General features: G+C 39.4%; 3 protein-coding genes across 5 annotated transcripts; 1 reads left to right on the plus strand and 2 right to left on the minus strand.

Annotated features, from left to right (window-relative positions):
• Positions 1–491: 491 nt before the first annotated feature.
• hps5 (HPS5 biogenesis of lysosomal organelles complex 2 subunit 2) lies at positions 492–11,918 on the minus strand. The gene is made up of 23 exons (XM_044036005.1): positions 11,721–11,918; positions 10,058–10,187; positions 9,592–9,702; positions 9,413–9,477; positions 9,055–9,247; positions 8,558–8,688; positions 7,923–8,141; positions 7,751–7,822; positions 7,541–7,629; positions 7,234–7,412; positions 6,962–7,120; positions 6,141–6,300; positions 5,277–5,394; positions 4,797–4,937; positions 4,275–4,343; positions 3,618–4,186; positions 3,334–3,454; positions 3,100–3,249; positions 2,893–3,012; positions 2,476–2,589; positions 2,261–2,367; positions 1,592–1,883; positions 492–882 (listed from the first exon to the last, which is right to left on the minus strand). The coding sequence occupies exons 2-23, from the start codon at positions 10,163–10,165 to the stop codon at positions 822–824; spliced, it is 3,348 nt and encodes a 1,115-aa protein (XP_043891940.1). The 5' UTR covers positions 10,166–10,187; positions 11,721–11,918; the 3' UTR covers positions 492–821.
• Positions 11,919–12,393: 475 nt separating this feature from the next.
• On the minus strand, positions 12,394–17,878 carry gtf2h1 (general transcription factor IIH, polypeptide 1). Of its 2 annotated transcripts, none has more exons than XM_044036006.1 (15): positions 17,700–17,878; positions 17,153–17,321; positions 16,855–17,047; positions 15,955–16,120; positions 15,730–15,823; positions 15,423–15,572; positions 15,233–15,312; positions 14,987–15,120; positions 14,815–14,902; positions 14,637–14,725; positions 14,344–14,461; positions 14,050–14,140; positions 13,712–13,827; positions 13,230–13,322; positions 12,394–13,143 (listed from the first exon to the last, which is right to left on the minus strand). In XM_044036006.1, exons 2-15 carry the CDS (start codon positions 17,304–17,306, stop codon positions 13,057–13,059), a joined length of 1,653 nt encoding a protein of 550 aa, XP_043891941.1. In that variant the 5' UTR covers positions 17,307–17,321; positions 17,700–17,878; the 3' UTR covers positions 12,394–13,056. The 2 variants fall into 2 exon arrangements, with proteins under 2 accessions (XP_043891941.1, XP_043891942.1); XM_044036007.1 differs by having other exon boundaries at positions 17,153–17,336.
• A 1,568-nt stretch (positions 17,879–19,446) lies between these two features.
• On the plus strand, positions 19,447–25,251 carry saal1 (serum amyloid A-like 1). Of its 2 annotated transcripts, XM_044035288.1 has the most exons (13): positions 19,447–19,594; positions 20,761–20,957; positions 21,039–21,140; positions 22,044–22,127; positions 22,253–22,332; positions 22,428–22,487; positions 22,568–22,683; positions 22,810–22,972; positions 23,438–23,520; positions 23,616–23,801; positions 24,080–24,231; positions 24,350–24,442; positions 24,965–25,251. In XM_044035288.1, the coding sequence occupies exons 1-13, from the start codon at positions 19,591–19,593 to the stop codon at positions 25,037–25,039; spliced, it is 1,395 nt and encodes a 464-aa protein (XP_043891223.1). In that variant the 5' UTR covers positions 19,447–19,590; the 3' UTR covers positions 25,040–25,251. The 2 variants fall into 2 exon arrangements, with proteins under 2 accessions (XP_043891223.1, XP_043891225.1); XM_044035290.1 differs by lacking the exon at positions 19,447–19,594 and having other exon boundaries at positions 20,894–20,961.
• The last annotated feature ends 275 nt before the right edge of the window (positions 25,252–25,526 follow it).

Consider the following 25,526-nt stretch of genomic DNA (forward strand, 5'->3'; position numbering starts at 1 on the left):
TGGTTGACTTGTATTTTTTCAGTGATTTTGTGATGAGTGTTATTTTGACAAGTTTGTGCTTTGAACTTAAAGATGTGGAATTCTTTTAAAACGAATTGCACTGATCTGTTGTAGACTTGGCACCTTTTGACACTGCTCCAAGTGTTCGGTTGATCTTAACCAGAAAACTCAAACCCTATATGGATTTGTACAAGGTTTTAAAGGGAATATCATAAATTGGACTCTAAAGCATGATGCTGCTACTTGCCCCATCTCAGAACTTCCTTACTTCTAGCCACTAACACTAAATATGGCCGTTGCATAAAAATATGTCACTGAACATTAGACTACCTTTCTTTTAAATGCCTTCTTTTCACTGCAGATGTATTTTTACTATTTTATTTCATCTGGCTTTTCAACCCTAATGATTAACATCTGGGCATATGTGTGTAGCTCCACAGAGCTGAACATGAGATGTGATTGTAGTGAAAAAAACAACTTATAAAATGACATGATGCTTCACATTAGTTTTATTCATATTATATTATCTGGTTTGGAACCCTTCATTATTTACAGTTCTTTTTTTTCACAGCAGGACATAACATATTTGACAACATGTACATGTTGAACAATAATTTGACAAGACAACACATTGGTGAAAATGTCAGGCAACTGGAATTAAATATAAGTTAATACTGGAAGTACTTTCATTTGAATTGGGAAGCTTTTGATAAATATCACAGTGCGCAAATTAAGCCTCAAGGGCAGTAAGTCGAGAGACTTAAATAATACAGTATAAGTTGGTTGATCTTGTTTGGTTTAGAGAAGCTGCTGATCTGGAGTCAGGCGTGCTGAGACCACAGGAACCGATCACAGCGCTCGAGCATCATCTGGATCATCGCCCTGAAACCACAAAAACGGCAGTGGATGTTATTGCGCTGACAATCAAATCAAATCATTACTGAGCTGTCACTCCAAGCTTCAAAAATACAGTATATAAGATTTTGTTATCTAAGAACGCTTCATAACTCTGGTGAGGCTGCTCAGAGAAACTCCTCTATCTTGCAACATCCTCAATCTCACGACCAAAATCTAATCATTTCTTCTGTGGCTTCATAACAAACAGTACTGCACAAAGCCTCAGGGCCCCACCAGCTTTGTAGTTTTTATGTCTGTCAAATGCAGTGAATACTGTCATTTAGACTGAAATGACGTGACTGACTCAAACATGTTTTGAATAAACCTGGTGTTTTTCACAGCATATATTTGTTGACATTAAACGGTAGGACAAACACAGATTTGACCGGTAACATTAATTCGGGTTCCACTCCAGTGTAAGGGTTTGTCACAGTAAACACCATCAAGATCTGATCACAGTTGTCAGTATGTGTGTTTACAAAAGACTGAAGGATGTTTAAAGAGTGGAGCCAGTAGCTAATAAAGAAAATATTGTGTCTTGGTGTGTCCCTTCCCACCTGAACCTGGAGATTTGGGAAAAGAAGCAGTGAGCAGAGGAGTCAGGTCCTCTGTTTGTTACAGTTGCACCATTAGATTGTCTGTTGTCTTTAAATACTGTATTAACATAAAGACATTCTGGTTCCGGTTCACCCACCTCTGTCTCTTCTCAGTGACTCTGAGGAGCTCACAGACCAGTTTGGATTGAGGGGAAAGGACCAACGGCACCTCACATTCCTCCAGGGTGGTCACCGCTCGGTCGGGTCCAACTTTCCGAGCCAGCATCAGTGTCAGGTTCTCCAAAGTGATCTTCCCTCCACAGCCCGCTGAGCCGTTTGACCAACTGCCCCCATTTACACCTGCGGTCTGCTCTGTGTCGACCACACTGCTGCACTGCTGAGACAAGCGGATCAAGAGCTTCCACTCATCCAAGGACTGGGGCTCAACTCCTGGAGAACAACAGATGCAGTACAGAGATGAGACTTCAAATTCTGCTCTTCTTTCTCATCTTCTTTTCTACTTCATTTCCTCATCTTTAGGAATTTTAGGAAAAGTGGCAGAGCTTTTCTATGTGTTTTAACAAGAAAATGCACTTGCAAGACAAAGACATCTGGGGTAGGCCGTAGTGTGGGAGCAGGTGTAGTTACTCACAAGTGAACGGTAAACCGCTGATAAAGCTCTGTTTTTATATTGCTAACTGCATTTACTGTCTATGTCTAAACCAAACTACGGCTCCATCGAGTCATATTTTTTTCATAGTTCTCATTCAAAGCCAAATGAGTGACAGGATAACATTTTTTTTTTTTTTAAAAAAAGGCCGTTTTACCCTCAGGTTCCTCCAGCAGGCTGATGTCATCCAGCCGACAGATGGTGGAGAAGGCGTCTGTGCGACGCTGCAGCTCACGGCAGAGGTGCAGGTAGCCTGTCCAGTACCTGTATTTGAACACATTATCCCAAAGGTACTGTAAAGTCACAACCAAACACTCCCATTAACAACATAAGATGACTTTTTTTACACACAATAATATACATATGAGGTACCCGTGACTGTGGCATGCGTCAGCCATCTTCTGTTTGGAGGACACGTCTGCAGGGAGACGAATCAGCAGAGACAGGAGGCGTCCGTAACCCCAGCTGAAACAATGTGAATGCCACCTGCAGCAGAGGTCACAGGGCTTACAATCGTTCTCATGCTAAACTCTAGCATCAGTAATTTTTTTTTACATTTGATATCTAACCTTAGATTTCTACATTCAGTCAAACAGGACTTGGAGTAAAAATTACAAAATGCTGAGGAGTAATAGTTTGGCTGCATTTGTTTGTTTGTGAGTAACATAACTAAGTTGTTCGATTTTGGTGGTGATCTGGACATGGATCCAGATCCAGGATTCCTTTGTTTTTGTTTTTTTAAACAGTTGACCTTGTGTGTATTATTTTCCCACATTAACAGAACCAGACCTGGGCTGTCCATCAGGGGTAACTGTATCACAGCGTTGAGGAGCATCATGGGTAAGTGCAAGCTGCAGCCAATCCTGTCTCAGTGACTCTGGCTCAAGTAGGGATTGCAAAAATGACAACCTGTCAAAAGAAATGAATGAACAATTCAGCAACAACGGTCAACCTCTTTTGTAGTCGTTGGTTTTAACAAAACAATCAAATATGTACCTGTGCTCCTCAGTTTGTGACAGGACAAGATTATCAAGGTAGGCCAGGAAGTGGCTTTGCTGAGCCATGTTCATCACGTCAGCAGGAGTAATTGTGGGATAAAACTGGGAAAACGAGCGTACGGCTGCCTCTCCATGCTTCTCATACAGCCTGGACAGTAACAGAGAGAACTTCATAGGATCCTGACAGTCAACTTCAGTATTATGTGAAGTGAAGAGAAATGCGGGTACTGACCTGTGTAAGTGAGCGAGGAGTAGCGGTGCGCTCCAGGGCTGCAACTCTCTCAGACTGCGCAGTGATCTCAGCAAATCACCTTTCTGAATAACCTCCACCACCTTAGAGGACTGAGTGAGTTCTATGGAGGGACAGGCTGTGCATGATTTACAAGGACTGAGCCATACATTTTCATGTTGCATGCTTTAAAATTAATTATCTTCATTTGGTAGCAAGTGAAGATTAAATAATTACACATAAGTCACATTACTGTATGAACTGTTGAACACAGAGAAGCTTCTGACCTAGTATGGCCTCAATGAAGGAGTGCTGCGCCTCCGCCCGCTCCTGGTAACATAACAGACACATTCTTCTCACACGCTCTTGATCCAGCAGAAAGAAGTAACGGCGCAGAAAAATTGTGCATCCCAAAGTTAGTTCATTCTCCTGTTTTTTGAAGCAGCTCATCTCCGTGTATAATGTGGCCAGCTGGGTGAGAGTAGCCAGGAGGTCTGATGGTACAGGTTTGGGGGACACAACTCGGACAGGCTCTGAAAGGTTTCCATTTGAAACGTCAGACTTCATCTTCGTGGATTCACACGGCTCCTCTTGTTGTCTGAGCTCAGGCGACTCTTCTTTATTCTCTGTAAGACGCTCAGGTGAGCAGGAGGACTGCTCCGGCTGCTCTGTGCAGGGGTTCAGATAATCTATCTCCCATCGCTTCTCTCCTGGTCCATCAATGTTTGAGTCACTGGCGGCAGCTGAGCCGAAGTCTGCAGGTCCGAGTACTCGCTCCAGCACTGGCAGCCACTCCAGCAGTGTTTCTCCGAGGCAGACTGGATCTAGTAGCACCAAAGGGTCTTGTATCTGGGATCTGATGTTTGGAAAAGTATTAACATTTTAACAACAGTAAATGGATTGATTGTGGCAAAATCCTGCAGCAGATACTGGGCAGTACTTACATAGTTCGCTCTGTTGCTGATCGAAGTTCCTGCATGTCGGCCTCTGCATTAGGCATTTCATCATAAACTCTGTGAGGGTGAGACAAATACAAATCACTGATTATCTCTGACTTTCTTTCAGTTGTCTGGGCAAAACAAAGGTAAAGGGTAATAGCTATAAATATGGCCAAAAAAGAAATTACTAATTTTATTTATGTAAAGCTTCAGTGCATAATTTCTATTGTCACTCGAGGATTTTTAAGTCAATATCAAATAAACTTGGTCTCTCTGATCTACTTTTGCCTCCTTGAGTTTAGGGAGAACTTGATTAGATTTTCATTTTATTGTTTTATTGGCAGATTTTCGATGTCTGATGATGATAATTGTGAGAAGCATATTTTATTCTTTGTCGTTTTGTCTCTCCTGCCCATCAGCAACCAGTGTGCATTGAAATTGGATGTGCTTCCTTTGCACAAGTTCGGTTTTCATTTATTTCTCATAACTGACTTCAAGATCGACCCCACATCTGTTCTGTGTACTCACTCATTCTCCATTTCTTCTGAATATGTGGCTGCGGACACTTCAGGGTGTCCTCCTTCTCTCGATTCAGGGCGCTGCCAGAGTTCAGAGTTCATCTGGAGGGTGTTGATCTTCTCCGTTGTTTTCTTAACAAAACTGGAAACACTGGAAAGGAAAATTAAAGTCAGACACAGCAGTGAAAATGAACCTTTTCGTAGTAATGGAAAATGACAGAGTATAATACATAACAAGCCACACATGGATACACAGATGCACATTTAAAAAAAGTTGATCTGGGTGTTCTGTGGAAAAGGGAAGTAATCTTTCTAAAATCATCGCTGAACTTCAAAATAGGTTCCCTGTAAAACCTTCAATCTTCTTAAAACCACGAAAGAAAGACACACAACGACAAACTGTTATTATTTAAAATGATAGACTACACGGCGTGACACACTCTGTTTAAAGCGGTTCATATGTCTGTCCTTTCTCTTTCTGGATGTTCACCTGTCTTTGACGGCCTGCAGTGCTATGCGAGGAGGTTTGGGGCGGAATGAGAGCGGGAGGTGGAACTGCATTCCTTGCTCTGATCGCTCAGCATCGTGGCGCTCAGTGTTCTGTGGATCTGAATAAAGATGGGGGCAAAAGCCAGAGGAAAAACACAGATGGATGGAGTACTGGAGGGGAAGGATGACGGGGACAGTGGAGAATGCAAGTCGATGGTGCAAAGTTGCCGGACACCAGTATAGAGCCAACATAAATCAAATGCTGCACAGTACAGAAAAAAAAAATACATGACATATGTGTGATAGAAAGAAACACACAGGAAACTTGGTATTAATAATCAGACAAAGTCCTGTGAGGCAACACAGCAACATGTTGATGATGATTTTATGTATATTTCAAGCAAAAAGCTACTAAATACAGATTTAATCGATTGACAAGACAACAGAGAAGTCAAAGAGTAAAATGATTATCAGTCGCATGTTCATATTCACATCCCTTTCTATAAAAAGCTATAGGTGCTTTTTTATTATTATTATTATTTGGGTTGTTTATTTTCAAATGTAGACTTAAAACTGAAAATAACTTCACTCTCTTTTCACATTGAATTAAGAAGAAGCAGAGAAGACACTTGATCCTGACACACAAAGAAATCATGTAGAGATCACATACGTGTAAAAAAAAACAAGACAGGTCAAAGAGAACAGGAAAAGAGTTAGACAGAACACATTAAACATGTTTTATCCCTACTAAGTGTTTAGTGTTTAAAGTAGACCTGATTTCCTATTTGTTTGTTTTTTCCTGTCATCTGTCAGCTCATGATTAAGTATCACACAGTAACAAACACAAACAACATCTGTCTCTTACCTTGATCCACCTGATCTTCATCCTGGACAAAACTGAACTCTTTGAGCCTCTCCTCCTCTGACATGGAATGATTGATGAGTGAGCTCGTCTCCTCATCTGACTGACTTCCTCTGCGGCTGATCACGCGGTAAATTCCACAATCGAGAACGTTGAAGCTCTCCTGGATAAAAACATATCACTGTTTTCACTTCAGGAACAATACAGGCGTATTATAAAAATTATTGTTCATAACAGTGTTTTACTGTTACTGTAGTGTGTAAAATGAACAGAGGAGGAAATAATTCAACCATGATAATTAAATAGTTTACCACACATTTAACGGGTTAATGTTCACTTATCCACACATGTAAGTTTAAATCACTGCTGAAACCAACTAAGCCTCACCCACTTTTCCTTCATTAATAACGCATACAGCAGTATGATTTAATGTGTTCAAGGTAAAATGGAAATATGTTAACCATGTGTGAGGTTTTTAATCACCTATTTTGTAATTAAGCTTCAAATCACCTTAACTTTACTAAAGTTGCTTTTACAAATTGCTGCGTTCATGTGGATGGGTTATTAAGGACAATTTACTGTATGTACTTTGTTTTGTACCATAAATATGCAGAAGCCAGATTATAGTGTTAAATATTATTTCCTTTATGAAATAAATAATATATATGGAAATGATGTGAAATAATGCTTAGTCCTATAGTGCTGTGTGTTGATCAGAGTTGTGATTATTGTGGGCCAGAACTGAAAATAACCCATGCAATCTTACATTTTGGAATGGCTTCTCTAAAGAGGCATTATCGAAAGTTAAAAGATATTTAACTCACATGTGAGGAGATGCTGCTTCTACGGCTGCTAGAGGCGGAGTCCAGAGGCTCTAGCTTAGCAATGACATCCTCCAGCTGACCAATCAGCTCCGGGTGTGTGGTGGAGTTGAGCTGGGACCTGAGATGTTCAAGGCGGTCAATAGGAATGGATTTCCTGGCCTGAAATAAGAATTAAGATCTTGAATTCAATTCTACTCAGGTGACAAGCACAATGAAGCCTTGACTATTTAAAGAATTTAGTTCATAATTGAACACACTTTACATTATCTTACCCTGCTGATGATGATTGCGTTCTGAAACATACTGCAGACGGCAGCAGCCAGAAGCCAGGACTCCCTACGCAGGAGACGCTCAACACACCGCTCTGCAGATAACAGGGAGAGGTGGGACAGACGTCCACTGCCATGGAGACAGAAGAGCTCGCTGCGGTAGACCGAGATATCAACCAAGTCTGTAGAACCAAAACACAAGTGGTGAACAGTGTGATCACACTGTGCAACCTTTGAAGGAACAAAAATATAAAGAACAAAAAGTTTTGAGGTGTCAACTTTTAGATTGTGGTGAGGCAGCAAAACACACCTTTGACCTCAGTCCACAGAAGCAGCTGTCCATTCTGAGGTGTGAAAATATAAATGGCTGAATCTGTCCAGGTCAGCAGGTTTTGGTCTCTAAATAAATGAAGTGAAGTCACATTTTTTTTAACGATAATGTCTGATGCAAATTATATATTTGAGACTTGATTCAGTATTCTATTGTAGGATGATAAAATACACAAATATGTTACTTTACCCCAAATAAAGCAGTTTAGGAAAGGCAAGTGACTGCGGACTCTTCTGCACTGGGTTGTAATGAGGATCATTTCTGAAGGTAACAAATAGGAAATTATTATTATTATTATTATTATTATTAATTAGAGTAACATTTTACAGAAGACAACATAAAAACCACAAACAAGGAGTACCTAAATGTGATGAGAGGTAGAGGAGGACAGCCTAGCAGCTGTTTGAACTGATGCGTGCTCAGAACTTCACCATGAAAACTGGCCTCCCATATTCGAGACCCTGGGCGGGCACAGTACAGCAGGGGTGGCTGACCAACTAATAATCCCTTATTCTGAGGGAAAAAACAGGCTCCGTACTCCCCATCACGCTCCTTATTCCCAACTCGCCAAAACTTCTCCCTAAAAGCACGTAAAAAGACAACACGAAACAAACACATTGAAAGACATCCAACGTAAACAAAGGAGGACTTTAATTATTAAGCAAAATGATTGTAAATTTGATGTCTTGGAAACCCAGTTCAACCACCAATTTCTGCATTTTTTAATTATCCAAATTAATATAGATTGACATGAGCCGTTCTGCATGGAGTTTGCATGTTCTCCCTGTGTGTGTGTGTGTGTGTGTGTGTGTGGGGTTCTCTGGGTTCTCCGGTTTCCTACTACAGCCCAAAAACATGCAATATGGGGTCTTTCGTCCTAAAAACTGATGTCATATAAAAAAGATGTCTACTCAAGGATGGGTGGGTGCAGCATTTTTCTATGTCTCCTGAAGGACAGATAGTCACATGACACAACAGATGCAAGCATGTCATTACCTCTCTGTGTCGCAGAGGTAGCAGCGGCTGAGCGAAGACACGAGCAGGCGGCCATCTTGGTAACCAAGCTGAACCACTTTGGAGTCAACAGTGGTGATGGTCTGCACAGGGAACATTACGAATGCTGAACCCTGGACAAAACAAAAATAAACAAGGCTTTGGCATGAACAATGACATATCAAAACATACAGCATGATTAATTGTATGCTGTACAGTCTAATAGCTTTTCTTGATTTAATCTGCCTTCATTTATGTTATTGATCCTGAACCTTATTTAATCTTATTTTCTTGTCATCAAAGATTAAATCTTTGTGTGGTGATACCTACTTAGCAATAAAATTGTGAAAGCAGTAGACAATGGATGAATGAATCTAAGACCTGCTGATTAAATTAAAATCTGAGACAATGCCAAACAAAAAGAGAAACCTCAAACTGCTTACATCATTTAAATCTTTTTCCTACTGAGGAAATGCATATCTTTTACTGTAGATCAATACCTTGCCCAGTTTGGTGGATCCTGCACGCAGAAAGGACACTTTGCCTCCAGAGTCACCAACAAAAACTCTGAGTGTGCTTGTGTCCCAGCAGAGAGCAGTAATGGCCTGACCTTTGTGTTCCCAGGACACACTGACTCTTTCTGGTCGGCCCCGCCGCTCCAGCTGCAGCTCCCACACCACCACCAGACCCTGACTGGAACAGTGACAAACACAGATGACACTGTGAACAACACAAGCACCACAAACTAACACACATATTTTCGATGTGTGTCATATGAGAAAAAAGAGGAAGGTAACATTGACAATGAGGTGAATGATGAATTTAAAACATTTATTTTCTCCATGAACAGACACCAACCTTGTTGCAACAGCAATAAAATCTTCATCGTGAGGGCAACATGCCACCTGAGTGATGGATCCCTCCTGAAAAAGAGTACACGGTGGATGTGGAGTTTTAAAAAAAATGACAGGAAATAATATACTGCACTGCAACAATGCATTCCTTAAAAAGTGCAGCTGTGCTTAGTCACATTTTACCTTGTGAGTGAGGATGATCCTTTGTTTCCAGCCCTCCTTCTGAATCAGGTGTAAGCCCCCTGCTGATGTTCCTAATGCCAGCCATTTCCTCGACACTGATAAACATGTGCACTAAAACACAACAGAATCTTCTTCAGCAATTTCATGGTCACCAATCCATAGCTTTTTAATTTTCTAGATATCACGGTAATGAAAAGTACACATGCCAAATCCTGTCAGCTGGGTTTGTTGAACAGTATAATTAACTTTGGGTGCATTTATTTATGAATGTGTATCTGTTGTGATGTGAACATCAGTATTTAGTTTAGCATGATCATTTGTTATCGCTGATTCTAACATATTTATTGTGATATCATTAAGGTCAGGGTGCCCAAAAAATACTTAGATTGAGATACTAATACGCAGTAAATTAACTATGTGTGATTTCGTGAAATAACTAATTCTGAGATGTGACGATGAAACCTACCTTGAGCCTGCCAGAGTCTAAGCGAAGCGCAGACAGAAGTGGATCGAGGCAGTCAAACTCTGCCAGCACATGAGTGTGGCTCTCTGGTTCAGCTGGTGTCAGTGACATCTTCCCCAGTGATGCTCCAAAACTGAGATAGAATGAGGGGTTTAGTCAAGTATCCTTCGTCACTTTCTTGCATGCCAGAGCACTGAGCCATGTGGCACCACATGACTTAAGCAAACTGACAAGTCATGACTCCACTTAGTTTGAGAGTTTGAAAAACTTAAAGTGCCTCCAGCTGAGTGAACATCCCCCCAACAGACTTTAACAAACCTCACTCAATCTTTTTCATCACTGTCACTAAATGATGTCTTTACTTCAAACATACGTGAATGAAATTCTGTTTTAGCCTGAGATTTACATTCAAATAATAGCATTCAACTTTTAGTGTGAGCAAACATTTCTGTTCCAGAGGCTTTTGGGATTCTTTGTCAGAACCAAAGAGCAATACTGTTGTTGGTATTTCTGGCGTTCACAGTGAGGGTATTGGAGTGTGAATGCAACAAGAGATGTTGGCAAATGAAAGCATCTCAGTAAATAATGCACCAAGACAAGCACTTCAGAGGAAGGTGAGAGAAATGTCAACTCTGACCTTTGACCTTCTACTTGCTGTCACTCCAGTGTTATGAGAATGCATTTCAGATTTGTTCTTGTGTCAAAAGTAGAGGCCTTTTTTTTTTCTGTCTCTCTGTGACACTACTGAGTTACCATTATGCTACATTATGATTGGTGTTACATAGAGTTGATTACAAAACTGAGAAAAGTCCCTTTGACTGTATACAGAGACATGAAATGGAAACACCCAAGGAAAGTACCTGTATTTCACAAGTCAGTACATAGTGCGCTACAAAATACACACACCTTCACCTTATATTGTACATATTGTTATTGTATATAGTAGAAATACTATATATCTTACGTGCTGCTGTGTCCATTTGAGTTTCCTCTACGGTGTATGCATACAATTACATCTTATCTTATCTTCGCAGTATTTCGCGTGTTGTGTCGAATTCTGTTTCTCTGGCGAGATGTTATGTTGTCCAGTGTCTGGAGAAGGTTGGTTAAGAATAAAGTAGGGAACACATTAACTAAAGAGTGAATTAGATGAAGACACAATAGCGGTGTAAAGTGAACTATTGCACACTGTCAGCACAGTCACAGGCAGCTGAATTTCAACTGCAACAGTAACTTGACGCCTTACTTGCACTTCTGCTTTATTATCGACCCGCACACGGTTCAACGAGATGAAAACCATTCAGCTGGACGGGTTGGTTTGGACTAAAATGTGATAAAATTCGGCTCAGTGAAACAGTTCTCTGCTGAATGAGCGTGAGGCTGGGACTAATGTGATTCACAACAAATCACGAGACCAGTCTGCTGACACTGATGCTAACGTTTTCTGTGAAAACTAGCAGGACAAACAGAGTCTACACACAAACAGACATACACGACTTCATCAAGATAAACCGTGTAAACGTTTATTTAGGCCACGGTATATTTTTACATTTTGAGTCACTCCGACATCTCGCTCCTCTTGTGTTGAGGTATTTCAATCACAGTTTAGCACATGATGCTAGCTGCCCTCCACAGTAATGTTGTCATTCACTCGCTTTAAACTCACCCGACACCGCGAATCACTCTCGTAGACAGCTACAAATCCACAGCAGCATCAGTCCATTTGTTCCACTTTCATTCCCGAGTTTGTTTTTGTTCAGTGTTGTTTTAAAGGAGGAAGCCAGCGGTTTGTCGCTGTCACACCTCTCTCTGACTGACTGCAGCCAGCTGAGCTGTCACTGCGCCGCGGTGAGGACGCTTCCTGAATGCGCCACACACACACACACGTCAAAACAAAAACCTTCTCCCAATGTGATGCAGTGCAGCTACACATAACAAAACACAGCTCATTATCGCTATAACATGCCCTCACACTAACTTGATAGTGGTAAATTCCGGTTACTAACTAGATGTGAAAGGGATAACACTGCAAAAAATGAAAATATGTACTTGTGTAATTGACTTGAATTCAGTCTATTTATCTAACCACACAATTTTTTGGATGTATTTACTACTTCAGTCAAATACTTAACTTAATTTGTTTCAAGGTATTTTTTCCTTGTGCCATCTTGCTGCACTGGCAGATCATTTTACTTGGAAGAAGTAGTTTTTCCCCTAATAGTGGTTTCTTTGTTTTTTGTATAGAAATCAATTTTGAGAAAATGTTCATGTTTCATGCCTACTCCTGATGCTGTCCTTAAAACAAAGATGAATGAAAAAAAACACAAGCACAGACTTGATGAAATACTACAGCTTTACGCCTCACTTTAATTCACTTACATTTTTTCTCTCCAGTGCAGACAGAAGGTGCAGACATTACAAACCAGTGACAGCAAGAGTTGAGTCACACACACACACACTAATGCACTAAAGTTTGAAATGTCTTTACAGTATTGCTAATTTCACTTCCACCTTTACTGCGGATTTCCTGGAACGTTGTTCCACAAATGGAGCCAGTGCTAAGACAGGCTTCTATTGTCCTCATCATGTCCAAGCAGTTTCTCTGCTCTGTGCACTGATGAAACACGTTGACCATCCTCTGCTTGCATCTCAGGCCTCAGCTTGTTGTCCTGAGAGTCATTTACTAATTTCCATCGGAAGTTTTGGACATGTTACACCATTTTTTAAGTCTCTTTGAACTGTTACCAGTCACAGTCTCTGAACCATGGAAGAAACAAAATAAGAAGGAAAAAACTAATAACCGCTGTGACCGAGATGCAGTTATTTTATAGAGCATTTGGGGGTGTAGCAGTATCCACTTATATCCCTATGATTAAGTCCCTCTGGAATATGTCCTATCAGGCTCTGGTCTCTTTACAGCAGTCTGGAGGTCCTTCTTAGGACACTAGTCCATATACTTTAAGGTTGTTGTTGTCGTCCTATTTTTGACAAAACATTGGATCTCAGGTTTTCCTCATCATCCGACGGGTTTGCCAGACATGGAACTTGTTGTAGGCCGTTTGCAGCATGTCCTCTAAGTGCCCAGTGAGCTGTAGGAATTTAAGAGAGATTTAATACATAGAAAGTACTACTTTGTAGAAGTCACTGTGCCAGAATAAAAGCTTTCAAGACATACATTTGTACTTAAATACTGGCGCTGAATCTTCTCCTGAAAAGGACGAAGCTTGCTCATCTGAAATCTCTCGAGGTTTGACTTCATTTTCATTACCTGTGTGAAATCAAGACACATAATATGAGGTAACACTGAATAAGCTAACCACTTATGGACAGCCAGTTGAAGTGTCTAATCTTAATCAAAATGAAATGCATATAATGGGAAAAAACCCTAATTTTGACATAAAGCTTGACTGACATATTCTGCGGTTCAGTGTCATAAAACATTGAAACATTTAAAAAACATCTGAGGGGCATGAATATATATAATCGACTTGTTATGCTGATTAGTATATATGAAATATCTGTTGACTATACTGTTAAGGACAAATGATTTAGATTGTACCACCTAAAAATGCTAATGATTCATGTGTAATAGGAAGACACATTTGAGAGACTATACTATAATTTTACTTTATTCAAATGATGATAGATATTAGTCACCTTTTCCTCTAAAAACGGCGTGTTTACAGGAAAACAGGACCAGAAGTGTCTCAATAACTCTCCAGCAGCTACATAAAGATGCTTCAATTCTCCTTGAACCTCAGTGGGTATCATCTCTGAAAAAGAAGAGCGAACTCAAATTATACACAAATCAACCAATGGTTCAGAAGAACATGTCAAAAATATGTCCACTTTGCTATAAAGAATCCATACACCCAGAAAGCAGCAGTGGGCAACTACTCGTTATCCATTGTGTTACTTGATTGGCAGACGTGCATAAGACTCTCACTGGCAACAATCTTTCACAGCAATTAAAATTAATGTAATTGAATGCTTACGATTTATGGCTTGCTGTGCTCCTGCCTGCATGAGGACACCGCCTGGAGAAAGTGCTGCTATAGCAGAACTGGCCGCTGTGCTGGACAACACCTGCAGAGAGTTGAACTGCTGTTAAACATTTTCATTTCAAAGTTCATAACAATTTACATATTCCTAACATTTTAGCTAAACCTGGATAAACTCTGGAATAACTATTTCCTATGTCACATGAAAATGCCTGAACAAAATAATCACGTTGGAATAACCTTCAATCACATTTACAGCTCAAAGAAGTTTGACATCTGTGATCTCACCTGAGTGAGGTTGGGTTTGTAATTGGCCATCTCATGGCGGATGTAGTTGACAGAATTGATGATATCCTGACTTGTTGCATACTGCTGGGACTGAAGTGGCACAGGACCATGAGCATATCTGGTAAATAAAGAGGAGAGGGTAACACAGGTGAGCATATTCAAAAGGAAATATGGTTGTTTTATCAGTCTCAAATATGAACCGCATAAGAGAAAGCGTTAATCCCAGTCATTTGGAGTTGCCCAGTAAGGGACAACCAAGAAAAAAATACTCGCATAATGTAGACTAACTGTACCTGTCAGACTTCTTGAGGTTCAGTGGGACTGTTTTTGGTCTGTTTTCCCTCTGGAGATCATCATATTCTGTCGCTTCTTGTAATTTAACCTAGGGAAGTTTCCCAAGAAAGAAAAACAGTTCCTTAAAGCAAAACTCATTTTTTTGAAAATATCAGTGCAGCTGCAGAACCACTGTACCTTTTTTACAGGAGGTTGAAAGAAGTCTGAATCTCTAGAGTTGCCATCGGTGCTGCTGGTCTCACTAGCTTGGTCAGTTGCTGTTTCGCTGTAAACAAAAATAAAATACAGTTAGCAAAAAGAAGAACACACTACGCATTTGGTACAGTCAAAAAGTCTGTATTCTCTGTACCCCTTGCGTGAACCTGCTGCCAGCACCATGGCACTGTGATGGTTGAAGCGCTTTATAATGGCAGAGTTGCTGCTCTCCTTCAACGTTCTGTTTGCACTGGAAGTTGAGGGAAGACTTGTGGAAACTCCATAACCCTGTTTCACAGAAAAAATACCAAGGCTTTGAGTTTGAGGGAAGGAGCAGGATTAAACAAAATAATTTTTCAAAAGCATAATGTAGCTGGCTAATTATTTCACTAAATCGCACCTCATCTAATGTTTTGTCTTCTAATGACAGGAGGTCAACCAAAGGATTCTTCACTCCTTGAATCACCATCGACTTTAACCCTGCATGAGACAGATATAAAAATGTAACTTATGAGTACAGACTTGTGACTCAGCAGTTTTCTTTGTGGAAATTATGTAACACATGTCCTGTCACATCAACAGAATCATACCCTTCTCATCCTGCTTGGCACACTCTGAGAAGATATCCTGTGTTCCTGTGTTGATGCGGTCTCTGTGAAAGTAATGGGACTGGAAAAAGCGGGTCCAGAATTCCTTCTCCGTCAGGTTATGAGGCACATTTTCACTATACTTCTGCTTCACTGCAAATACAATGCAAGTTGGTATAAACATATAATCTTTGATGTATCAGATCATGACCAGTTGCACATTTATTCATCAATAACTGAGGTGGTGGCTCACCTATTCTTATTTTTACAATAATTGGGTTAACTTCAATGTGGAGATGTAATTGTTTACCTGCAGGATATGTTCTAAAGATGGATTCAATAATGTCCGCTGTCAGATTATATCTCAAGCCATTGCAACCATCTGTCTGGGGTCTAATGTCTGCCTGTAATGTACAAAAATATTAATTTGTTAATAATGAAACATTGTTTATGCCACAGTTCTCAATTATTAAATCAGTGATGAAATATAAAGGTGAGGTTTTGGAAGGGAAAGTGATGGATGTGGTCAACTCACCAGAAAGGCTCCAGAAATACCGACTTCCTGTTTGTTGTTGCATAGTGCAGGGTCTGTGTTGTTTATGCCCCCTAACCTGTTGGCCCAGAATTCCTCAGCACTGATCACCTGGCTCACCACGAGATCTTTATACAACTGGAAAAGTACTGGATCATCTTGAAGCATTCTACAGGAAAAATTTAATTATCATCCAAAAGTTACATCCAAACATTGCCATAATACCCTATAGTAATCTAAATATGATAATTACAAAAACAACCTTATTAATTGAAAGGAGAAAGACATATTCTAAATATATGGTTGAATAAAAAAAATAAGACAATTTCTGTAGATAATAACAATCATGGCAGCTACAGATAGACAGTTTTACAAGCAAACTTGAAGCTAGACATACGTATATTCAATTTGTACAAATAAATATTCCTAAATGTCACACACTGGACATTTATTCTAACACAACATGAGTCCCACCAATACAGTTGTAATGTATAACCATGTTTGTAGCAAAACTGTAGTAGAGAAATGTTTAACAAATTCTGTAAATTGTTCACCCCATTAAATCAGCTTAGCTAGGCCACCAAAAAGGACAATTTAAATTTCTTGTACATCAAACAACTTCTTCTTAGGAACTTCAACAAATTGCCCAAAATTTGATACCTCTAAATTTGGGTCTTTTTGTGCAATTTGTTAAATAAATTGGACCATAGGTGTGAGTGAGAGTGTATGGTTGTTTGTCTCTATGTGGCCCTATGATGGATTGGTGACCTGTCCAGGGTGTACCCCGCCTTTCACTCTATATCAGCTGGAATCGGGACAGTGCCCCACGACCCTAATGTATAGGATAAGAAGATGTGTAGAAGATGGATGGATTATTGAATATTATCAGACTAATTCTCTCACCTGTTTTTCTCCTCTAGTTCCTTGTTGGCTTTCTTCTTGAACTTGGGCAGTAGCTGCTGCAGCAGTTCCTTGGCAGCTTCTCTGTCTCTGACTGCACTACTCTCATTGGCAAAGTGGAATGTGGTGCTCTCTCCGGTGTGGAGGACAAGCTGGAGCTGAACTTTGGCTTTACCATCTGGGCTGATCTTCTGACCTGTGCAGAGAAGGCATAATAAAATGTGCAGCTTCAGTACACAACCACCCCCATGTACATTATAATCACAGCAGTAGATGTGACCTGGTGGTATCTAATACTCACAGCGAATATCTGCATAGAGGTGGCTGACTGTGAAGCGGTCCTTGCCCTCTGGACCCCAGGCTATACGTTCAGCCATCAGATAAAGTGTGCCATCCTGCTTCCTCTGGCGAACTTTTTTCACAACCAGCAGCACCTCCTCTGACAATGATGCCATCACCCAACAGAAAAACTAGGCACACATTAACTGTAAATAAGTATCATCGATGACCATTATTTGCATATACAGGACAAAGACACGCAGATAAAAAAGATAGTCAGGACAGGTCTAGTAATTATAAAGTAAACGCTATGATACTTTAACTGTTTATAAATCGGACTGATGCACATTACACACATATAGCACTTCCTAGCTGTTGGCATGACGACTCCCATGAATGGATGTCTTCTTTTATACTACGCATTTGACCTCTAAGAGGTTATAAAGCCATCTGAGCACATATCAGTCCCTTTTGTGTTGATATTTTTAACATATCAACTTGGCTAACCAGTTAGCTCCCGTTAACAGTAAAAAGAAAATGCCAGAGGGAGAAGTCGCCAGTAAACTTACTTTATCTCAAAATAAACCAACGCTGCAGCGAACAACCTCGCCTTCCTTCAACACATACTCTTCGAATGCTGCATACGTGGTTGTAAATTTGTCAGAATGTGTTATTTCAAAGAGAATTTTAACTACTCCGACACTTCAGCGCCGACATGACTGCCGAGCTGAGCGCCTCAGTACAAATGCTCCGGCGACACAGAGCGGTAGAGAAATTGTTCCGGTCTTGTCTTTCCGGTAGACTTTTGTGGTATGGCGCCTCTCATGATAACAGTCCTTAATGTCCACATTTTTTTTTGCTTCACACGTGAGTTTAAAACACCACATTTATCAGCTCTTATTTGTACCTAAATGTTTAAATGCACTTATTGTAAGTCGCTTTGGATAAAAGCGTCTGCTAAATGACATGTACTGTAATGTTATCACAATAAAACAAAAAGATAATACACTCACATACATACAGGTTTGTCCAGCTACTATTCTTCGTACACTGCATTGACTTCGATTTATTTGCACAGCCTAAACAAAGTGTTATCCCTCACCTAACCATAACCAGCCAGTGCCTAACGCTAACCTTAACCTAGCCACAATTTAATCACTGCCTTAAACTTAACCAGTTCACCAAGAATTCAATTATGTCTCATTAGAACCAGATGTTGGTCTTCATGAGGTCCTAAAGAGGTAACAAAGACAAGAGCACACTCTCATAATGTGAATTAATCACATTGCATTTGGAACAAAATACTATCTCTTCGATGTTCTTGGGTGCTATAGCTGCCGTATAAAGCCTTTAAGGTTTTTATTTTTAATTGAGGATGAACATGTTCATTCACAATTTATTTCCCTCTTTGTTTCACCTGCAGTTTATATACACATCCTTGTTGCATCTGCTTTCTCCCAATGATTTTACAGACTAGGCTTATTTGTGCTCTTAGCATGCAGCCGGCCATACCACCCATCAAAATTCGAAACCTTTTCAACAAGGCATCTATCTGTGAACTGTATAACGATCTTGTGGGACACGGTGGACTCACGTCGTAAGCGTTTATTCACATAACCGGAAGTCAACAACATGACCCGCGGAGCGGTGCATTCGGGGTTATGTAGTACCGCTACATAAACCATCACTAAAACATTCTTACTTATATCACATGAGTCCAGTTTCCTGATGAGATACAGGTGCTTTTTAAAAATTCAAATATGTGTTCCATGATTTTTAAAGTGAAAGGGCAATCTAAAAGACAATTCCTAAATATTTAAACTCCTTTACAACTTTAAAAGGCAGATCATTGATCAAAACAGGTGGGAAGTTAAACAATCACCGGGGTGATTAATGAGACCACCCTCTAGGGCTGAATGTGTTTAAATAAATATCTTATTATGATTATCTTGACTGAAATTGCGATTCCGATATGAGTATGGTACTTACATAATTATTCTCATTTTCATTTGAATAAATAACGTTTAAAAAAATATTGCTGTGTGATATTTGTGCAGATCTGTGAGAAAGAAAGACAGAGAAATGTTTTCTTCAGCCTGTAGAATATGATATGTATAGGCCAAGACATGTGGAAGAAAGACCTTGTTGTTATATTTGCAATAACTTATATATTTATAGTCTCTTGTGTGCACAAACTTGGCCTACAAAGTTGATTCTGATTCAGATTCTTTGAGCTAACACGATGTCATTCTCCTTGTGTCCTGCAGGTGGAGACAGTTTAATTTTACCATGAGGTGGGTGAGCACACGAGGAAGTGGATACAGCTTCCGCGCATGCGCAAATTGCGGCTTCTCATAAATGGAGGCTTTTTGAAATGGTCTGTCGATTGACGAGTAAAAACAATTATTGTATGAACAAAAGTATTCAGCGTGTTGTCACTTTTACAGACAACGATCACTTATGGGTGAGTAGTAGAGGTTAAAGTGTGTGACAGTTACATGGCAACAGCGATGACTGCGACATTTGTAGCTGCTAGCTAAGTTGTTACAACGAAAGTTATTAGATGCTAATTAAATGTGTATCTGCTCTAGAACTGTACTTCACTTGTAGCAATTATTTTAATTATTTATTTGTGATATGGGGCAAAGAAACTAGAATATTTTCATATTTAAGAAGCTGATAAATCAGAAATGTTGTTTTTATTCTTCTTTATTCTTTATTTTAAAACACACAACCGATTCATTGATTATCAAAATAGTTGACTATTGAATAATGTGTTAATTGAGTAATTGTTTTAGCCCTATTATTTACATCTGCTTTTACTGCCACTTTGCTCAAATTTACTAGTTAAGAAGAACAAAAGGAAAGTATATTGTCATTGCAACAAACAGTATGATGAGATTTACCTAAAAGCTCTATAAATGCATACACCCACCCAATTATTTAGATTTACGATATTACTGCATCAACATCATCTGTTCCTTCATCATTCTTCCTAATAATGAGTCATTTCACTCTTGGTACTTAATTACAGTTAAATAATATGTTTCTTTAATACTGCTGTAATGTAAAAATCGTTTAACTGCAAGGCTTTTACTTTTTTCACATTATTGAATTTGTATTTACCTTTCAAATGATCTAAATACTTTTCTCTTATTATAACCCATACATACCCCAAAGTGCAACCTCCAAAATGACGCACTGCAATACATTTCAAGTAATACAGCTTAAATGGAGGTATTATTTATCACATGCATTAGACCATTTAGTTTAGTCGATGGGGTGGAGTGGCTCAGTGGTTAAGACCCTACTTTGTGTACGAAAGACATCATGGTCGCAAGTTCGATTCCACCCCTGGCTAATTGTACTTGATTCCATTGTAAGTCGCTTTGGATAAAAGCGTCTGCTAAATGACATGTAATGTAATGTAATGTAGTTGTAAATAATAAACAACAAACAAAGTATACATCTTGATGTTCTGGAAGTAATTCAATACAAATGTAAAAAGGGTCAGATTGAATGACTAGGCCAATAAATACCTATTTCATCATGTCATTGTTGCCCAAATGATATTACATTCAATACTTGGATACATCAGTTCCTCTCTCATCTGTGTCACTGCTTTTCTAGATTCTAATGTTGATGCTATAGAGGAGATGGAGAAAGAAAGGTCAATGTCTCCAGCTGCGCAGTCGCCTGTCATGCACCGTAACCCATCACCACCCCCAGAAGGTGCTGAGGCAGAGGAAGGTGAAGATGTGGATGCGATTGGAAACACTGTGTACAGCAAGCATTGGCTTTTCAGCACCCTGACGCGTCTCATCCATGTAGGTAGCTGATGCTATTTTTTGTATTGTCCTTTCTCTGCTGCACTTTTGTTTTGTTTGTTAAATGTTCATGTCTTGCAGATGGTCACTGAGCATTCAGAGAAAGACTCTGAAGGTCCAGTGCAGCTCAGTGATGATGAAGAGGAAGATTTATGCAGAGTCTGGGATATGGTAATGGATAAGGTAGAGTTCTTAACTTCTGCTTCATTGACCTCACATTACATTACATTACATGTCATTTAGCAGACGCTTTTATCCAAAGCGACTTACAATAGGTGCATTTAAACATTTGGGTACAAATAAGAGCCAGAAGTAAGTAAGAGCTTCAAGTAAACCAAACTATGAAGTGCTAGTCATAAGTAATTTTTTTTTTTGTCGTCGTCTTAGTCGAGGTAGTCGGAAGAAATGTGTTTTTAGTCGGCGGCGGAAGATGTGGAGGCTTTCCGCTGTCCGGATGTCGATGGGGAGCTCGTTCCACCATTTGGGAGCGAGGGCGGTGAACAGTCTCGAGTTTTGCGAATGCCTCTTATACCTCATTATACCTGGTTATAGCTGATTTTATTCACTGGGATTATTTTTGTTCTGTTATACATTTATCACCAAATTAGTGGAGCTTGTGAAGAACAATTTATGTTTATGAAGGTTATTGCAACCCAACTAAAAGTGAAAGTGATTAATACTTTTTTAAAATTTTGGATTGTAACGTTTTAACAAAATTACCATGCACACTCTAGATAAATGTGTCTTTTGTTGTAAAAGTAAAATATTTTACATTAGGAAATGGGAACTTGGACCATTTACCTTGGTATAAGAAGTTGTCCTACCAGTGAACTAAACTAAACTCAGTTACCATTGTATTAGGTATAGCTATCTTATATTAAAGTAGTCTAATACAGTAGTCCTGCACTAAATCCTCTCTACATGAAGGTTAGATTGTTAAAGGGAGGATTCAGAAATTGCCATATAACATTGCGTTATACTGACTGTCCACTTTCATACACATGCTATAAATAGGTTTGAACATGAACTCATCTAAAGGTTTAGGTACTTATTATCTATGATTATTTATTTACTGACTGTCCGCAGGATGTGGCTAGTTTTCTGCAGGAATTTAAAGCTACCGATATCCTTCTTGGGGTCATATCCAAATCTCGATGTCCACGCCTCACAGTAAGTCAACCTTGACTCCAGTTTCCCTTATACAGTACATTGTGTTGTGTTTAGTTTTTGGTGGTATATCTCAGGATTGTGAGAATTCCCAAGACCAGTCACAGATTCTTCTAATGCCTCTCTAGGAAATTTGCGTGGGAATCCTTGGGAACATGGCTTGTTTTCCTGACACTTGTCTGACCCTCAGTCAAAATGAAGACTTAGGGTGGGTAGAAGTCGTCATCCGTCATCATCATTTAATAGATTTTGTACACTTCTGTGGTTTGAGCTAACTAATGCAACTCTGATGTGTGTCCACAGTGTGGTGCTGTTGCTTCTTCTCGGAGATACAGATCCCCCAACCCTTCTGGAAACAAGCAGGTGATATTTGCGTTTCCTGTGGACATATGAGCGAGAGAGACTGGGGGAGAATTAATAATTTTTTCATGCAATGTTTGCAGATTGATGCTGACCTGTCTATCTCAGAAAGATATTAGTTCCCTGTGGCTTCAACGAATACGCCAGCAGACATCTGTGCAATCCAACCTCTGTTTCATTATGAGGAGCTCTACCAACAGTACTGTTTTTACTTTTTACTTGCATGTGAAAAAAAAGTCTTACAATTTGTGTGATCACAACTATTTTTAACACATGTATCTGCGTTCTAACTGAGGTTATTGTAAGTACATACTCTGTTTTATAGTGGACCTGCTTGAGAAGGTTGGAGAGCTAGTTGACAAACTGTTTGACCTGGATGAAGAGCTGATGAAGAGCTGGATCACAGCTCAGCCAAGTGACGAGGAAGATGGTCATGAAAGCCGCCTGGATCTGGTCTCGTGCCTTGTTGAGGCCTCCAAGCAGCTTAGGTGGGAATCTGAAATGTTAATTCAGGAGAATGGGAGTGATGTTTTCGTGTGTAGGTTTTTCAGTGGGAATAAAAAAAATCATTAAAAATTAAGGTAAAGTAATTGACCAGCTTATGAGTTTATATGCATAAACTGCTGGTATTTAATTTTTTAATTTAAGTCCCAACTCTTTGTACATGTACGCTACTGGAGGACACATTAATACTATGTGATGCGTTTATAGTAACTGCTGCACAGTTTCTGTATTAACATAATATGGAAGTTTTATAATTCAAGGCCATTGACATTATATTAAGGGTATTTACATTGGCTTGTTCTTAGGAATTTGTTTGTTTGTGTAATAAGATGGTAACAGACCTGATATATTTTTATATTTACTTAGTCATAAAACAGATATTTATTATTATTGTGACATCAATAATGTAGTTGACCCTCACCACTCACAAGATTGACTTTTCTTTACAGACCAGAGAGTCCAAATGGTTTAGAGGTTTACCTTCACATCCTCCAGCTCCTCACAACCACAGATGAGGGTATTCAGGCTTTTGGTAAGATGGACTTCAGCTGTCAGCCAGCACTCTTACAATAACTCTTACATAATTAAGTGTACAAGACAAGAAGTTGTTTTTATTGTGTCTCCTAGCTTCCCCTGATGGATCTGGCCAAGCAGTGTGGGACTTAATCTGTGAGTTGGTATGTGAGGACTTTTGCCATTCGACTGAACCTTCAGTCATCCTGCAGGAGCACAAGAGCCTTTTGGTCCTGTCCTTTTCAGTCCTTCAGGCTTTGTATGGATGCCAGGATCAGTGGACCAGCAAAGGCGACATCAGTACGTTTTGTAACGGCTCCACTGTTCTTTGTTTCAGTGTGTTACGTACTTTACGCCTGTTTGAAGTGGTTACCTGGCCAACAAGCATCCAAATGCCCAGCAAATGACACCCCTCTCGGTGTAAATAAAAAGCAAAACGGGAACAAATAGTAGTGTATCTTTTAGTGTCGTAGTGTAATAGTAAAATGTGCTTAGACTCTACTACTTGTTTGCTTTTGACAGTGAATAAGCAAACGATTAATAATTAAAGTTGTTGTGTAAATATCTTTTGTTTCTAGGCCTGGACCTTATTGCAAACATTTTGAAGGTGCTCCAGCACCACAGTGAACACACAGATCATAGCACCAGCAATGAAGACACACAACAGTTGCAAACTCTGGCAGAGATTGCAACTGAGTTTCTAGCAGATATCTGCAACCACATAACCAAGGTAAGTCCACCAAATGAGCACGCTGCTCCTCGTCACTAGTGGTTCACATTTGTTTTGCATAGATTTCAAAGTACTTTGAAAGCATAGAAACACTTAATGGGTCGTTTGTTCCTCGCAGGACACAGTGGCAGATTTGGTGGAGAAAGGTTTCCTGACAGAGAAGACTTGTCTCACAGCTGCAGGAAGTTTACTTCCCCATTTTAAGGATTCAGTAAGTGCTTTATCAAAGAGATTATGCATGTATTACTTTCAGTTATGAACATATACAGTAAAATATTATAGATAGAGATGATATGATACCAAATGTTTCACAGTGTTGTCATCTGCAATTAAAAGGTTTTCAGTAACTGTACAATAAAGCAAAACTCCAGTTTTAACTGTTTGAGTTGAATGTTAATTATCTCACCTCCATTATTGCGTGTTATCTACGTGTTATCTAAAATTAGATTTCAATAATACAGTATTTACTTTTGTTTGTGCTAAAATGATTAAAATGAAAAATAATGCACAACTGCAGTTCATTATTGTTGGTGTAGTAACAATTTATTTAAGTAGTAACAGCATTTTTTGTGCACATATTTTCGGAAGTAACTCATACATGCAAGCTGCCTCTATTGTTTCACATACAGGATTTATTTTTAGAGCAGGTGTCAGGGTGGGACATGTGAGGAACCAACAGCTCCTGTGGAAAAAAAAACATCGAGTTTCCACCTGACCCTTCTTTCTTTTCCAGCTTCAGCACCTGCAGGTCATGTTGTCAGAGGTTGATCCCCAGTTGGCAGACGTGGTCGGGAAACAGTTTTCCTGACTGAGACGGTATTCAACACTCATCCAGACTCTCAACACTTTTTACTGCGGACCTTTATTTCCCCAAGTCAGTCAATTTACATTTCCACTCTGCAGACTCGCATGCCATTATTATTGTGAGTCACTCTCAGTGGAAATCAGTAAAAGTAACAATGTGCTTATCTTGTTGTAGTTGTTTCACAATGTCTTTTTATTAAAAACAATTTATGATCATCTTTTACTGAAATCTTCATTTTTTTTAGCTGTAAGGAACCAAACAAATATGATAACATTAACAGAAACAAATGGTCTTCGTTCGACTATTTCTGAACTCCATTAATCAAACATTTAGTGGACATACTGCATGTATGATGTACCTATTTTCTGAAAGTAACCACTTTACAGATTCACTTTGATAATACATATTTTACCCTTATCTATGGTGTAACCTCATTTTTCAAAAAAAGAAGGAGGATGATGAGTCTTCACTGCTGTTTGACGCTAGAGCC

The sequence above is a fragment of the Solea senegalensis genome, linkage group LG10 (assembly GCF_019176455.1).
Source record: "Solea senegalensis isolate Sse05_10M linkage group LG10, IFAPA_SoseM_1, whole genome shotgun sequence".
Taxonomy (NCBI): Eukaryota; Metazoa; Chordata; class Actinopteri; order Pleuronectiformes; family Soleidae; genus Solea; species Solea senegalensis.

Excerpts from the sequence above, each read along its gene's own strand:
- saal1 (XM_044035288.1), top strand. Across the intron at positions 20,958-21,038 it reads CCCTGACGCGTCTCATCCAT|ATGGTCACTGAGCATTCAGA; the intron begins GTAGGTAGCTGA and ends CATGTCTTGCAG. Across the intron at positions 24,443-24,964 it reads TTCCCCATTTTAAGGATTCA|CTTCAGCACCTGCAGGTCAT; the intron begins GTAAGTGCTTTA and ends TTTCTTTTCCAG.
- hps5 (XM_044036005.1), bottom strand. The coding sequence starts at position 10,165 with ATGTCACTGACACCAGCTGAACCAGAGAGCCACACTCATGTGCTGGCA. Across the intron at positions 5,395-6,140 it reads TGAAGATCAGGTGGATCAAG|ATCCACAGAACACTGAGCGC; the intron begins GTAAGAGACAGA and ends ATCTTTATTCAG. Across the intron at positions 4,344-4,796 it reads TCAGAAGAAATGGAGAATGA|AGTTTATGATGAAATGCCTA; the intron begins GTGAGTACACAG and ends TCACCCTCACAG.
- gtf2h1 (XM_044036006.1), bottom strand. The coding sequence starts at position 17,306 with ATGGCATCATTGTCAGAGGAGGTGCTGCTGGTTGTGAAAAAAGTTCGC. Across the intron at positions 14,726-14,814 it reads TTCAACCTCCTGTAAAAAAG|GTTAAATTACAAGAAGCGAC; the intron begins GTACAGTGGTTC and ends AAACTTCCCTAG. Across the intron at positions 13,828-14,049 it reads AGCACAGCAAGCCATAAATC|AGATGATACCCACTGAGGTT; the intron begins GTAAGCATTCAA and ends CTTCTTTTTCAG.